This window comes from Semicossyphus pulcher, unplaced genomic scaffold, assembly GCF_022749685.1.
Source record: "Semicossyphus pulcher isolate SPU_LCO1_2020_fin unplaced genomic scaffold, fSemPul1.0.p SCAF_3, whole genome shotgun sequence".
Lineage (NCBI taxonomy): Eukaryota > Metazoa > Chordata > Actinopteri > Labriformes > Labridae > Semicossyphus > Semicossyphus pulcher.
In genome coordinates this window covers 3964396-3981186 of record NW_027211704.1, presented here as the reverse complement: position 1 = coordinate 3981186, position 16791 = coordinate 3964396, and the positions used below count along the sequence as shown (strand labels likewise).

The following is a 16791-nucleotide window of genomic DNA, read 5'->3' as shown; positions in this document are numbered from 1 at the left end:
CTGCAATCTCACTGTGGATATTGTCATATTTGATATATGTTTAAAGTTTTTAGCCACAGGACGCCACAAATCCATTAATTTCTTTTACATTTTTGTAATATTTAAGTGTTTTGAGCCACAGAAGCCAAACAGTCTCTGAGTAAGACGTATTGATGTAAGGGTTGACTTCAAGGAATACAATTCACATGCTTTATTAAATAACAGTCTTACAGTAAGACTAGAAATGCAACAAAGGCAGTGTTCAGAAAAATAAATACATTTTACAAAATGAAAAAAACAAAAACACATAATAGAAAAACCTACAGGACCCAATCAGAGAAATAAAACTTAATCAGACGTATGTTATAAGTTAACTTGATATTAAGAACTAAAGATGCTCAATCCTCTAGCAAAACGTTACACTTCTAATAATATCGGATACCTGGAAGTTTCTAAGTCACTATTGTGTACAAAATTTGTTCTGAAAAATGATACCTGTTTTTTTTTGTTTTTTGGCCTTCAAATAAAAAAATAAAACGGTGTGTTTTTTGATATTTGAACTCTTCCAATAAAACTTTTTTTTGCCTTAAAGAAACACTGGTTATGACTTTTGTTTTTGCTGTGTTTTTATAGATAGACAAATTAGGGAACAATCGGAAATTTAAAGTTGTAATCTCGAAGATCTCAGTTTCGTTCACTTTGGCGATACCTATGGTGATAAACGGTAATTGCGGGAGCACACTTCCCAGATATCCAGACAAACTCTCTTTTTCTTTGGATTTTCACTTATTGTTGAAGTTGTATCTGTAGTCATCCATCTTTTCTTTGTTTGTTCAGCCATAGTAGATTACTGTTTACTCGCAACACTTGCAGAGAGCGGAAAAGCAGCCGCTTAGCTCCGCCTACCCTCTCTGGCAGACCAACCACTGCTGGCTGATGGAAAACGCGTCACTAACTGGGCGCTGCTTGTGATTTTTTCCACGAATGTCACCACAAACACCCAGTCTGTAATACTACGAATGCAAAGGCTTTCATCAGTGGGCCATCGGCTCAATCACCATTGTGTTACCGTATTTTGCGATAGAGACTTAACAGACATTTGTTTACATGAAAACCTTCGAGATTATATCTTACTAACAAAATACAACCCAGTACAAATCCAGTTTAACAACAATGACGTCATCCAGGTGTACCATCATCCCCTCAAACCTGTAACTCTCCAGTCAACTGAGTCATCTGAAGTGATGTTTGTTTGTCTATGAGTTAAAAACAAGAAGATGTTTCCACTGACTCACAAACAAAAGCCAGGCCTGTCCTGTGTCACGCTGTGCAACATCAGATCACGATATGAGACCAAGTCAGTTCCTACCAGAGAAAAATCACACACCCAGAGAGGAGACAGAGCCGCTGCGGGTAACGTCACATTCAAGGAACAAACAATTGTTATCGGTGTCTATCAGAGGAAGCGTTCAAGGCGGTGTCCACAGACAGGAGTTGTTCTAATGTGGGTGTGTTGCATACTGGTGTCTGCGGGAGCATCTCTCTGTTATTCACAGGCGATCTTCCCGTCAAAGCTGGAGAGAGCGATGGCGAAGGCCTGCACGGCACACAGCGGGTAGTTGAAGTCCAGCGTGAAGATGTCGTCAGCTATTCGTCCAAACTGCATCACGATGTAGTCCACTGAAAAAGGGAAGGAATGTTTAAAAAGATCCAGATGTTTTTCAATGATGATGTCAGTATAAAAAAGGCCAAGTTAAAGGGGGGAGCTTATCCCAGCTGTCACTGGGTGAGGGGCAGGGTGACACCTGGACTGATCACCAGTCAATCACAGGGCTGACACACAGAGACAGACAACCTTTCACGCTCACACCTACGGGCAGTTTAGAGTCACCATTGAACCTAATGAGCACGTCTTTGGACCGTGGGAGGAAGCCGGAGTACACGGAGAAAACATGCACACAGGTAATAAAATCTAGTTGTGAGTCCTGTGACGTCCTGCCCTCTCTTCCTGCTATTGGTTCGGTTGACTTCCTGGTTCAGGAGCCAACGGGTAGAGTCCGAAAGGACACCAGGAAACAACCTGCACCTCTGTCTCTCCTCTCTTCCTCCCAGGCCTCCACCAGCTGATTTGGTTGTTTCTGTGTTTTGTTTGCATTCAACATTACACTCATCCACACACTGCATTCATGACGGACATATCTACCTTAAATAACTACGTTTAGTTTAGTTACAGTCATGTGTGATTCCCTTCTTTATCACTGACTTTGAGCCGGCTCGGGACAGCATATAACAAGTCGAGTCAGTTCAATTACTTCGTCTACCCAGAGTTGTTGTCTCTCATCACTGCCAGGCCCCTCACCTCACCGTCGTCGGGGGCTGTCACGGGGACAGATAGAAACTGTAGGCAATAGTACTCACAGTCTTTGTTGTGGACTATCTGGAAGTTCTTGATGGAGGCCTGCGTGACTCTGCCGTTGAAGTTGAGCACATGCGATGCCGTCTCGTCGTTCCACACGGGCGTCTTGTTGCGGAGCTCGATCATGTTATCCATCCTCCTGTTCTGGTGTCTCAACAACAAGCCGTCACAGTCCTGTGAAGAAATAACAAAACAAACGTCAGGAAAACCCCGACAAAGAGGAAATATCATTTCACGTGTTGGTCTTGTGATGCTCTCAGACTAAACAAACAAAATGCAGACATTAAGCTGTGAAAGGAAGGATATGACATGATGTAAAGGCCCGTGACTATAACAGATTTCATGGACTATAAGTGGCCTTAATGTAACACCCCAACATCTTTTTCTTTCATTTTCTGTTTACTCCATTTTACTTTCTTTTAACACCAAGGCTGAAAGTGATCATCTTGATGATTTTCATGTAAATAAATGTCTGTTAAGTCTCTATCTATCACCGAATGAGGTAACACAGTGGTGACTGAGCCTATGGCCCACTGATGAGCCTTTGTATTTGCAGTATCACAGACTGGGTGTCTCAATCACAAGCAGCGCCCAGTTAGTGACGTGTTTTCCATCAGCCAGCAGTGGTTGGTCTGCCAGAGAGGGTAGGCGGAGCTAAGCGGCTGCTTTTCCGCTCTCTGCGAGTTTTGCGAGTAAACAGTAATCTACTATGGCTGAACAAACAAAGAAAAGATGGATGACTACAGATACAACTTCAACAAGAAGTGAAAATCCAAAGAAAAAGAAACAAACTCGACGCTCAGATGAAGCAAACAGTCTGAAAAGGAAAGCGACCGTCAGCCAGGAAAATCAAGAGTTACAACCGGAGCCAACCGAGGACGTCACACATGCAACACTGTCTGGTTATCTGCAAGTGTGCTCCCGCAATTACCGTTTATCACCATAGGTGTCGCCAAAGAGAACGAAACTGAGATCTTCGAGATTATCACTTTAAACTGGGCCGTCATGGATCAACAGGGTTATCCCAGAAGAACAGGAAGACTTACTTTTGGAACTGCTCTCTTCAGAATTTCTTGTCTATTCATTTTGCATTTTTTATGTTATTTTCAAGACAATGACAACAAATTAAACTTACGTTTCTCGGTCGGAAAGGTACTCGCTCGTTGTCCTTGTTCATTCCTGGAACAACGACGGTCATCCTTCTCGGCCCTTTCATCCCTAAAACATTTGTTTCCTGGAGACAAACAAGTCAAATCAAGATGTTATTTCATTTTACCACTTTTGTTTCTAAATCAAACGTACCCTAAAACATTGTATTGTATTGTATTGTATTGATGAAATACAACGTAGATGATTTATGATGAGCAGTCTTACATAAACGATGCCTGCTAACTCCTGCCGTGCATTCGACAGGTCTGGGAGAGCTCTCTCTGGATTCAGAGCGTTGTCAAATACGGTGAACTTAGTCCCCATTAAATTGGACCTAGAATGTATATTTAAGAGTCAAAGACGTCCAGTGAAAAAATACTTGGCACATATTACACATCGTGTTTGCTGAGATATAAATGCAGCGTACCTCAGCTTTCCAACAAAGTTCTCTCCACCTCTCGATAAATCTGTGGCATCAATGGAGATGAGATAATTCGATGTTGCACTTTTCTTTCGTTTCCTTCCAGCCAACAGAAACGTCTGCACAGAACAAAAGACAAGTTGTGCTTTGATTTAAAGAGAAAGAGCAGAAAACAATGTCCAGGATAGTGCTGAATAAAGATTAACCTCTGACCTTCTTTTCGTTGTCGAGGTGGAGGTAGTACAGAGGGTAGAGGCTCTTGTCCATCCCTCTCTGGTCCCGAGTCACTCGGCACTTGACGGTCACCCCCTGCTGAGCCGGCTGCATCACAAACTTCTCCAGGTCGTCAAACTCGATCTCAGGTGAAGGCGATCTCTCCTGATGGAGAAGCATTTGATTCGTTGGCTTTCCTCTGTCACGAGTCATTTAATAACCAAAATGTTGTGTGGGAATCGTGAGATCTGAGATACCTTTTTCTTCTTCCCTTTGCCTTTCTTCTTCTTTGATTTCTCTTCTTTCTCTGAGTCCGAGTCGTCGCTCTCTTCTGCCTTCGCTGTAATAAACGACAGTAATAGTTAGTAACTTGTCTGTGGCTCAAAGGGAGGATAAAGTAAGTGATAAACCTGCCTTTCTTCTTTGTCTTCTTGTCTTTGTCTTTGTCTTTGTCTTTGTCTTTGTCTCCTGATGTTTGGAACATGGACGCTGAGCCGCCGGTGGATTTCTTCTTTGATTTCGACTTTGTCTCCTCTTCACTCTCGTCACTGTCGGATTTGGCAGCTGCTCGAGGAGAAGATTTCAGATTGATTCTCATAAATATAATAATAACTCACACTCAGCAATTACAACGTAGTTTAAAATAAAGTCAACACTGGCGGTGAGACGCCTGTTGTGAGGACACACACCTTTCTTCTTGCTCTTTGAGTCTTTCTCTCCGTTTATCTGGAACATTGAAGCCGGCTCTTTCTTCTTGTCTTTGTCCTTTGACTTTGACTTTTTTTCCTTTCCTTCAGAATCTTTGTCTTCTAAAAAACAAGACACAAGTGAAGATTGAAAAACATTATCTGTGCTTAAATGTGATACCAAACTAAAGAATCATAAGAGCACACACTGAAGAATTTAGCTTTGTTTTCAAAGGCAAATGATATTTCTGTCGTTTATATATTAGACAGTTACGGAAGCCCTAAGCGGACATATACTCATACACCTTTCCCACCAAAATGAACGTGTTGATGCGAGTTTTTGAGACCCGGGAAGACCCGCTTATAAATGCCGATTGTCTCTTTTCCCATCGCCAGTGGAGTATACTCCTTTCGGTCTCTTTTCTGCTGCGTCACCGTCTGAGGTCACAAACACCCCGGAAACCTTATTTCTTCTCCCCCTCGGATCAGAAGATCTTGCCAGTGATGCTGCATCTTGCACGAAACACAGAACAAATTTGCTGTTGTTTGTATGTTGTTCTTCTGTATTTACACAACAGCGGCCGGAACTTCGATGTGCATCGTAGCATCGCGCCAGAAAGGGGACGGAGATTAGCACGTTGACCCGGGTTTTGTGTTCCCATCATTGCCGATCGGAGGCGAGGATGTTTTTAGAAATCAGAACAACAGGCTGGTCACTTGCTGATATTAAAGACAGGGACACGCCATGCTGCCATCGCCCACGCTAATGAGGTCAGTTAAGCCTGTTTCTATGTTTGTTTTGTGCTTTTGCAGCTCTGGAGATACGAGTAATGATCATCAGACGTTACGGTGGTGCAGCCTTGAATAAATACGTCGAGATCTCGAAAAAACAACTGGAAATTACTCACGAGGAAAACAGAGTAAATAGACAGAGGCTCCCGTAGACAGTGGCCTTGGAAAGAAGTATAGATTGAGTGCAAATTGAAACCAACTGTATCCAATTAGCAAGTGAGGATTAGAGACAGATTTGTAGGAGCAGAGGCAAACCTGATTTTTGGAGCTCAGCTGGAAATGCTTTTTATTTTCAGACTGTGAACATTTGATTCAGGTTTCACCAGGACACGACCATATCTGGCTGCTAGTTTAGAGTTAGAAGTCTTTCAGAGCGAGGAAGCAGCTGATAAAGCACACTGTGAAGTAGACAAACATGACTTGCAGATATTTGCTCTGCTCTCAGTCAGTGTTTACATGCGAGGGATACAAACCACCAGAACCGAGAGTGCATAACTTAGATTGTATCGTGACAAAGGGTGCCAAATTCTTTACTCAAATCTAGTAGCACATTTCTTGTGGCCTGTTTAAACCCTGATAACACTCACTATAAAGTCAAAGCTGACTCTTTACACTGCGCCATATTAAAGAATGTGTGCAAACAGGCTCTTATATCTGCACTTTCTGTCTGATTACTGCTCAAACCTGTTGTGCTGCCTGCCATCAATGACCGTAATGAATTGAAATTATGTGTTTAAGCATTTGCTAAGCTTAGCATTGTACTTGTATCTCAAAGTTATGTCCAGTCACTGGAAAAGTATGTGCCTTGTATTACACTTTGACACACGCATACCATGTACATTCTTTGTAACATAGAGCCAAAATAGAGTGAGCAGGGGGAGGGGTGGGAATCTGGGGTATTTTATGTTTGTTTTCTCTATATCACATGTAAACTGTGAAAATTACAATAAAAAGAACTGTGAAAAAAATGCCTTTAAATGATCAGTCTAAATCTAAACTAGTCAGTGTGTGCCATTTATACAACTAAATGTGCCTGAAGATTAAAAATTCATATGACAGTGAGGGTCTTAACAAAAAATGTTTATGAGACAATCAGCAAGGCATTAATCACTACAGAGAACTTTAAATATAACTGACATTTGTTACATTCTTAACCTGCAGTAACTGATTTTCTGGCCACCAGGGGGCAGCAGAATCCAGCTGTAAACACAACACTGACTTATCATCACCTTGATATGGGGAACTTGTTCAGGTGATAATAGTTTTGGAACACAGCCACGCTCTTCAATATTGCTTCTCCCTCACTAACCAATCAAAATCAAGAAGGGGCGGGACTTCTGATATCAACTTTCTCAACAACAATGGCGGAGGGTACAATTTCCAAGTGTCGAGCTGCTGCTAACGCCTTTACATTGTTTTTATGTTTCTTTGTAACATCTCCATAAGTAAAAACAATTACTAAGCACATGGAGCGATTTAAAACAGACTTAACAGTCAGTACCGAGGGAAGCAGAAGTGCCGCCAGACAACTTTCGTAACCTAGCAACAGTAAGCACTGGTGAGAAGCGCTCTGAAACTGAGGTTGTAGGCGCTGCCAGCGCAAAAAAGCTGCGTTCATGCACACAGGCCGTAACTCTGCCAGTCCAATTTTAACTTTTAACTCTCTCTGGACGTGACAGTGCACCAAAGCTGCAGGCCTGAACCCCAAAACAACGAGCTACAAGAGGCTGAAAGCTTTAATGGGAAAAGCAAAGTCAGAAGATTATTCCTTGTTGATTCATCACTCTGAGTTTTCTTTTTCAAACACAAGTTGAAATGCGATCAAGACTGAAAATAGTATTTATTATAGGGGCTTAAACAAAAGCTCTAATGTTGCATCCTTGACAGTGAAACTAAATGATTTCCAAATAACCACACATTTCTGCCTAGCATCAAATGTTGTAAGACGAGGCGCCGTGAGGTCAAACTTTTGTGATCTATCTTTGAACTTTTACAAACAAATATGAACGCAACAGGAAACTTCTTATAATGTACTAATACTGTGTGAGAGCAAAGGCTAGCCACATCATTAACAAACCTATATCGCTATAGCTACCGTCAAAGAGGCTCTTTTCCCATGGTTACCATAAACAGAGCACCTGGCTTTCCTTTACTTTACAGGAGGAGCCGGGAGCCGCCATGACAAGTCAGAGCACATCCTCCTGAAATGAGTGACGGCTGGTCTGAGGTTGAGGAAGGTTAATTTCAGCAGAGAGGCAAACACTTTGGAAATGATCCAAAGAACAGCAACACCCTGAGCTATATCATACAGTAGCTCAATAATGAAGTCATTTTATATGTCTGCTATGACACTCGCTAGATTTTAGATCAAGTCTAAAGATTAATGAGCTACACACGCTGAAAGATGTCCTTTCCCACACAGTTAAAGACAGGTCCTATTTATTACAATAAAAAGTGACATTAGTGCTAATCAGTGTCATTAGGGTGCAGTGGAAAGTACTAGATCATATAATGTAATAATGCTAACATCAACATGCTAACATACTTACAATAACAATGCTAACATGCCTATATAGAGTGGGTATAATGTTAACCATGTTCACCAACTTATGCTAGCATGTGAGCATGCTAAGATTTGCTAATTGCACTCAATACGAAGTGCAGCTGCAACTATGAGAAGTTTTCCAAGTGATTGGTTGTCATGGAAACCTGTTGATGCCAGTAGATGAAAAGTTGAATGATAACTGGAGTAATATTGGAGTAATATTCAGAGAGAGACTTGGTAAATTTGCCAGACAAAAATAGCAAACTTGTGAGAATACGCCGGCCCTAGTTTTTGCACATTTTTATGATTCCATTTGAAAAGCCGTCGTGTTGCCTCCCACAGAATGAGTTGTTCAAAAAGGTTCCTATAAACATTATTTTCCTAGTTTTTTTTCTTATAATCTCAAAAATGTGCTTGTTATTTTCTCATAAATTTGACAATGTTTATTCTTTTTTTTTTTTTTTTTTACAATGGCCCTAGTACACCGTCGTACAAGGGGAATATGAATGTACCAAATTTCAGGGAAATCAATCCAATAGTTGACATCCTACTCAAAACCATAAACATCGACCTGATGATGGCGCTGGATTAAAGGTCGGGGGCTCACCATGCTGTCAGATTCTTTCTCTGTTGAGCACGAACACTTGGAGTGAGCTTCATATAAATCTATTCAACAGATATTTCAGTTAGGACAAAAGTGTCAGCCGCCCCATTAGCCAAGCTAGAAAGGTACCGTGTTAAAAGATGCCACTCTACCAACACTTTTATCTTATTCAAAATCAACTCCAATTGTTCCCAAAGTGGCAAACACTATGGGCTGTTAGGAAACAACATGGCTCCACATCTATTATCTCTCATTTCAGTTTTCAAGATGTAAAAAGTTTGATGAGTCATTCTCACTCAGGTTCTACGCTAGCATGCTAGTTGGCTAATCAGTGTTCTCTTATTAGGGCTATCAAATTGAGAATGTGTTCTCCAGTTTGGAAAACAAACTCATTGTTACCTGGACCTCCTGCAAAGTCAAAGTGCTGATTCAAGTAGAAACTAAAAGTAAGCTGTCTTTGTTTAATGACATTTTCCACCGCTGATGACTTCAGGTAAAACGACTCGCTTGATTGCTGTGTTTTATTGCCTCTGCTGCCATGTCAGTGTTTCCACTCTCTCACCATCACAGAATAAAATCATGTAATCCTCTTAACAACATCAGTCTGCTCTCATAACTGCTGTTCACACCACACTGTTAATGTCATCAGAAAACTGTTTTTACCTACCTTTGGATTTAGATTTCTTCTCTTTGGCGGAGCTCGCAGACGGAGAGCTGTCCTTTGTCGTCTTCTTCTTGGTCTTCTTCTTGGGGGTGTCGTCATCATCTTCATCGTCGTCGTCGTCATCTGTGCCTGAATCTGCAGAAACAGTCATTAGAGTTGAAATCTTATGAGTCTCAGTTTTAACACACCGCTCTTAACTCACCTTTCTTCTTCTTGGGAGCACTTTTGGTTTTCTTTTTTGGCTCTTTTTCTTTCTCTTTCTCTGGTTCTTCTTTATCTTTGTCTGGTTTCTTTTTCTTCACCTTCTTGCCATCTGCAACGTGGATAAGGAAAGAGCGGTGAACCAATGTGGTTAGACCACACAGGAGATAAAAGAACTCAAAATATCATAGATTTTTTTCTAAGTACGACATGCTGAAGATCTCAAAATGTCTCTTTAAAGTTGCTCACTTTGGATGGCCGGATTTTCCTCCTCGATCACATCTTCACTTTTCTTGGTCTTTGTTTTTTTGGGCTTGGCCTCTTTGCCGTTCAGCTTTGCTTCTGTTGTGCCATTTGCCTCCTCTTTCTTCTTCTTTGGCTTCTGTAGATTTTCTTCAGAGACATAAAACACAGATTAAAATTTAGGCAGGAAAGTACAGACAAGATGACAAACGTTCAAATAATAGAAATAATGGGAATCTTGGCAGCATTTAAAGATCTCTATCAAAAATAACTTACCATTACAAAGTCCGATTTGAAGGGAAGCAAGAAAAAAAGAATTGTATTACGACACCTGCAGCTTTTAAAATTGTTGTTCTTGTATAAAATAGAACTTGTTTATTTCTTGTTCAGTGTTTCACAATTTATTTTACAAAGAAGATCCATGCTCGAGGACAATAAGGTCCCCATCAGACAGAGCGCGTTTCGCAGGCTGTAAAACGCGAGGAGCCTTTTCTGTTGAAGCCCACGTTTGTTTTTTTGTTTTTTCTGTCATTAACCGTTATTTTGTAAACTGATGACTGTTGACTAATCTGTTCCAGTTTATTTTGGCTGACTAAAATACATTGTGTTCAATAGATCAGTTATATCTGCATTAAAAAAGGGACAGGTGGCTCCGGTTTAGCTCAGCAGTTAAATTGGCAACCATGTACAGAGGCTACAGTTCTCGATGCGGCGGCCCCGGGTTCAACTCCTGCCCTTGGCCTTTTGCTGCGTGTCATCCACACTCTTTCTTCCCCCATTTCCACCACTATCCACTGTCCTCTCTTCAAAATAAAAAGGCATAAAAGCCCAAAAAATAAAATGAAATGGACAGGCGGAGGGCACTTGCTCTGGCTTTGATGGAAGGCTGTTTCAAAAAACACTAAACACAGGGAAACAGAGATCTGTGTGGGTACATGAGACCCTCAGACAGAGGAGAGATCGCGGCGAGTACCACCGATTGGACAATGAGAAGAAACGTCTGGAGATTTTCTGCTTTGAGTTAAAGTTTTTCAACGCGCTCAGAGTGTTTCACCAAAAACGTGAGGCGCTCAGCAACACAAAAGCAGCGCGCACAAAGCTTCCCTCTCATTGAAAACAACTACAAAAAGGCGCTCTGTCTGATCGGGGCTTTAGGCGGTCTTAATAGAGTAATATATTACTCTTCTGGAAAAACTGTGTGTTAAGAGGCTGTGTTAAATACTTGAACTGATTGGTTCATTACTGCATTCCGAGGTCTGCTATATGTTGTTGCTATGAACAACAGACCGTTGCTAGGGATGCGGCTCTAATCACACAACTTGGAGTGAATCCAATCTTACATGTGCTATTATTTACAGTTTAGGGACAGGAAGTGATGAAACAACAAGGTATGAGGCAGCAGCAATCAAAGAGTTTGCATAGACCTGCTTTTTACAGGTGAATAATTTATTACTATTCTTAAAAATACAGTTTTTTAAATAATTTTATGTAACTTGCTCACGCCTCCTCCTAAGAAGTAATAAACTTAAATTATTCACAATCGCATTAAATTACAAACACACTTTACACACATATTAGAGGACAGAACACAGCAGGTAATTTACCCTGTAAAAGAAATAAAATAAGGCGACCAATGGAGACAACGTGAGGACAGTCAGATACAGAAAAGGAAATCATGTAAAAGTCAACTTCAGAGGATTGACTCTTTTTGTCTTTTGTTCTGTATTTTAATATAAACTGCATTTTGTGCATGTTTTCCAAAGCTGTAAAACTTCATACCTCTCTCTACAATTTACTTTTCTTACTTTATTTCCTGCAAAATTTCCTTTTGTCTGTCTAGACACAAAGTTCAGGTAAAGTCCAGAGGGGGGTCAAACCCCTGACTGTTTGTGCTGCCAAGGGTCAAGGCTGTAATGGACATCTGCATGATATCTGTGTGCGCTTACATGTTTTGAATATAATTATTTTTACATACCAGAGGTTTCACCTAATTGGTGAAGTTAATGTATAAAGTTAAGTTCGAGAGCACGACCAATCACCTAACAAGTCTACACCCAGTCCTCCCACTCAGCTCTGTTTGTCTCTGATTCTTCCACCCACCCTGCCTTCCCTCCCTCTCATACATTAACTCTTCTTCCTCATCCCTTTCTATTCAACTTCTCGTATGTCTCTGTTCTACTCAAGGTACAGTCTGGGCTGAAAACAGCTCAGGTAGATTATAGCCCCCACTCTCCCTCTGCCCGGTCTTCAGCAAAACCTCCCAGACCAGCCTGACAGACAACCACAAAAATGAATCTCAACATGTATTATTTGTGAATGTACATTAAACCTTTAAACACATATTGTTGTGGTGTGGTCCTTGCTAGTGAAAGGCACTTATAAATAATTTACAAATAGATCAGTGTTTGGCTCTGCTCGTTTATGTCGGATGGTTTTTGATTGAGCACGTCTTCATTGTTGAGGTTGTAGCTTGCAGTGGTGTTGAACTGGATTGCATCATATACCCTGGTGTTATTAATTATATGCTCACTTCATTTACACACAGAAACACCTTTTATTATAATGCACTCCAGTACAAAATCATCACCCACTATAACCTTAATGCTAATGAAGTACAATTATTGCCTTTCTGACTGGTTCAACATGAATTCAAAAGCATTCGTAAAAGTAGAACTCATTAAAGAGCTGTTGTATTGAATCACCTTGTACAGGTGGACCTGATGAAGTGGACAGTAAGTGTTGAAATCAAAAACAAATGGACCCCACTTGTGTATTTAACCGAGCAAGTGTGAGGAGCCTAAAGAGTAAATCTCTGAACAACACAACAGGATCTGTGTGTCACTATCTCAGGTCACAGAGAAGGAGGTCAGAGTGATCGCGGCCAGCGGAGACAGGTAATCCTATTACACGTAGATCCGGCCTCGATGGACGGCTATTTGTGTCCACAACTCAGAGTAATGGCGCCCAATTTGACGTCCCTCGTGTTGTAAAGAATTGTAGGCCAAACGTTGCACAGCACCTGTAAGTATGCTGTGATATAACAGCTCTGTAACATGATTTCTGCTTACCTTTAATCAACCTGTTTTTCATTTCACTTTCTCTCATATACGTGTCTTTTTATTTTATTTGGCTATTTATTTTTCATGTCTCAGCCTGTTGTTTGTCTGTTCTTGTGGTTTTATTTGTATCACGCTTAAAAACTATAAAGTATTTTTTCTTTAATATTGCCAAATATCACTTTTCATTACTTTCTATTGAACTAGTGATAATGGCTAATTTACGTTTCTTATTGCAGCCTTGCTCTATTAAATAAGCACCTCATAATTATCTTCAATATTGCGTAACAGAAGCAGATTTACACCTAGTTTCAGTTTTCATTTGTTGATGCAAGATTTTCTCGACTAAAAAAGTTCATTCATTGTTCATAAAAAAGTCTTAAAACACCTTTCAAAGCATTTCCTGATGCAGAACAGGCAGAACAGGAAATTATGTTGCATCTGAATTTGGATTGGACGTCACCTCAGCAGCACCATAAGAGGTCGAGGTGAATGGATTACTGACAGCCTTCAATCCCTCATGCATGCTTTTGCAGGCGCATGCCGCTGCAGGGGAGCTCCGTGAACATGGACGCCAACTGAGATGCAACTTAATGTCAGATTTGAAGGCGGTCCACGGTGTTTCTGATCCTATCTGGATGCTGTCTCTGTCGGATAGTCTTACTTGTATACAGAGCAGTTAACTCACATGAGAGTGAATTATTTTACATCACAAACTAAAAACACAAGACAAACACATCAGAGGAATTTCTCATAAATGCCTTTCACGCCAACTCTAAACTTGGGAGGTCTAGCAGTAAAATGTAGTTTTACAACACAAGTGTCATTTTACTCTTTTTAAAGGAGCTATAGATACACCTCTCACTCTCCAAATATCATCACTCTGCAGCTGAATGAACACTGAGAATAATCTTATTGGTAGGTCAATTAAAAAATCCACAATAGCACGACCCCCACCCCTTTTACCTTCTCTGCAGACATGGCGCGGCCTTCAGACTTCAGCTGATAATGTTCAGAGTTTGTAAAATTAAGAATAAAAAAACGAGCGTCCCAGCGGAGATAATGAAAGAGCCGTGCACTCACTGTGTTCCCATCAGCAGAAAGTTGTTAATAGGATTTATGTGTAAAGCCATCTGCTCTGTAGAAACACGTCAACGGGAGAAACCAACAAAGCCTCCAGAGGAGGGAGGAGACGTGTTTATCACCTGTGTCCACTAACACTCATGTTGGTGTCCGGGACATTCGATTCAAGCCGCAACACAAGACGTTTGTACTATTATTTTGTTCACATCTTTGTAAACTATTTCCATGAAATGGGGTTTTGTACCATTACTTCTTATTTAAATCTAATCAGAAAACTTACCTGTTCTTGCTGCTGTGCAGCTGAAGAAGAATCTTCAGCCTCTTGAATCCTGGGGTTAAAAAGCGGTGTAATTTATTATTCATGATCATAACCTGTCCATCATTTGTTACATTAGCTTTGTTTTTGTTATATTTCTGTACCGAGGATGATCTGACTCTCTTGCTCTGTATAAGTGGTCTATTATACCTAATGATGACACTCACCGGTCACTTCATTAGGTACACCTGTACAATCTAATGCAGTTCAATACAACAGGTCGGCCATGGATTCTTTTATGAAGTTTAGTTTTTGTTGACTTTTGTTTTGTTGAGAGTTGTAAGTGTGTAAATTAATTTATGTTTATTACTGAGGCCGTAGTTAAAGGTGGTGTTGTACTGAACTACATTATATTGAGATGTGTCTGTAATTTATTGTCCTCCCTATTTACATACATGAGGGGGCCAGAGTATTAGAAACACCTCTGAATATAATGCAGCTCAGTACAGCCCCACCACCAATGATGACCTCACACCTCTGCGACAGCTTAGACAGAAGCCTGTTCATCACAGGCAACATGAAAACAAATCTAACGGCAGAGCTGGTGTGGTGGATTACATTAGACTTTTCAGGTGTACCTAATGAAGTGGCCAATGAGTGTATATTAACCATTGTCATTAGTAAGTCATTTATTTCATCGATCCATCTGTCAATCATTTGGTGCTAATGTCACGGTAAAAATATCAATCAACAATTTTCTTAAACAAAAATTAACATATTAGATTGCTTAATAATAATAATAATAATAATAATAATCTGTATTTATATAGCACTTTTCTTAACATGGTTACAAAGTGCTTTACAAAATATACAGTAAGATAAAAGGCAGATAAGCAGATAATAGCAACACAGAAGATACATTCGTCAAAGTATTCCTGTAAACGACGGTTGTAAGAGAGGATTTAAAAGAAGCTGAAGTTGTGGCCTGTCTTATTGTATGTCTCTGGCTGCAAAGGCCCGGTCACCGTTGGTCACCAGTAAAGATTTAGGAACATCCAACAGAGCTGCATCCACTGATCTAAGGGAACGCCCAGGCACATGGGGGGTCAAAAGATCTCTTGTGTGTTTTGGGGAAAGGCCATTTTAAGCTTCTTTGCTTAAAAAAAAAATGTCAAAAGATAAATTTCCTGTCAGTTGACTGATTGGTAAATCTATGTTTTCATTTGCAGCCTCAAAATTGTGGCGTTTAACAACAATAATTTAAATAGCCTCCTTCCTGCAAATATGTAACTGACTAACAAATTATATATGTGTCAATCTATGCACCTCTCCATCCCTCACATGATGCACTAACATTAAATCGTAGCGCTCTCATCTGGCGCTTGCCGGCGAGCTCTGCAGTCCTAATGTCACAGGGACTTTAACAGGTCACACTGGGTGTAGGAATTGGATCTCAGCAGGTCGTCCTGGCAACAACGATTAAAGCTTTCCCTTCATGCTTATTGGTTTAGCTCGTACCAGCAGAAAGTATGTGCATTAAAGCAGTAAAAACCATTCAGAAAACCACAAGGCCTCAGGTAGGAGCGATGGAGGAGATCTACCTTTGATGGACAAGTGTTTGGATTGCATGAAGTGTTGTGTTGTTGTGTGTTGACGTACCTGTCCTGTGTCCAGGCCTCTTTCACGATGTGGTTGTGCAGAGGCATGGCTGATATGTCAACCAGATATTTGTCTTAATTAGGAAACATGAGACTGATAGAAGGATAATCCCTGCATTTAAACCTGAATGTAAAAGGTAAATAAGTATGAACATGCATTATCTCTCACCAGGGGTGCAGTTGTTTTTGTAAGCAGCAGTGTGATTGTCTCCATCCAGCTTGTGAATGACCGCAGGGCTCCTCGCACATCCTGCAGCACACAGAGTGGTCACATGACTTGACTTCTAAGAGGATTTTTAACAAAGCAACAGGTCCCTAGCCCCCACCCCCCGTCCACTTCCACACATCCGGGATGCCCGACCCCTCAACCCGGATTACTCTAATCAGCCGCTCACCATCTGTGAGCATTACTCGGATTTTCATAGAGAAATAGGAGGATGGAGGAGGTGTGTAAATTCACTTTACTGGGGGAAAGTAAAACAGATTTTACATCCCTTCATCTCATTGTACCTTTAATCAAAAATCTCAGCTTCCATGCTTTCAACCAGGTGGGTGGGGCAGTCGTTAGCGCTTTTGCCACACAGTGAAGAGGTTCCTGGTTCGAGTCCCGGTTCAGATGTAAGGGGCCTTTATGTGTAGAGTTTTCCTCATGCATGGCGTGGGTTCACTCCAGGTACTCCGGCTTCCTCCCACAGTCCAAAGACATGCTCGTTAGGTTCATTGGTGATAGTCTAATTTGCCTACAGGTGCTGTCTCTGTGAGCGCTTGGATTGACAGGCGATCAGTCCAGGGTGTACCCCGCCTCTCGCCCGATGACAGCCGGGA

The 16791-nt window shown here is 41.0% G+C and overlaps 1 protein-coding gene across 1 annotated transcript; it reads right to left on the bottom strand.

Annotated features, from left to right (window-relative positions):
* Positions 1-1443: 1443 nt before the first annotated feature.
* tulp1a (TUB like protein 1a) lies at positions 1444-16014 on the bottom strand. The gene is made up of 14 exons (XM_069678801.1): positions 15968-16014; positions 14333-14381; positions 9920-10052; positions 9672-9782; positions 9473-9604; positions 4868-4987; positions 4593-4742; positions 4436-4518; positions 4179-4343; positions 3972-4084; positions 3770-3878; positions 3531-3629; positions 2398-2569; positions 1444-1659 (listed from the first exon to the last, which is right to left on the bottom strand). Exons 1-14 carry the CDS (start codon positions 16012-16014, stop codon positions 1526-1528), a joined length of 1617 nt encoding a protein of 538 aa, XP_069534902.1. The 3' UTR covers positions 1444-1525.
* Between the last annotated feature and the right edge of the window lie 777 nt (positions 16015-16791).

Excerpts from the sequence above, each read along its gene's own strand:
- tulp1a (XM_069678801.1), bottom strand. The coding sequence starts at position 16,014 with ATGCCTCTGCACAACCACATCGTGAAAGAGGCCTGGACACAGGACAG. Across the intron at positions 4,344-4,435 it reads GCAAAGGGAAGAAGAAAAAG|GAGAGATCGCCTTCACCTGA; the intron begins GTATCTCAGATC and ends CTTCTCCATCAG. Across the intron at positions 4,085-4,178 it reads ACCTCGACAACGAAAAGAAG|ACGTTTCTGTTGGCTGGAAG; the intron begins GTCAGAGGTTAA and ends TGTTCTGTGCAG.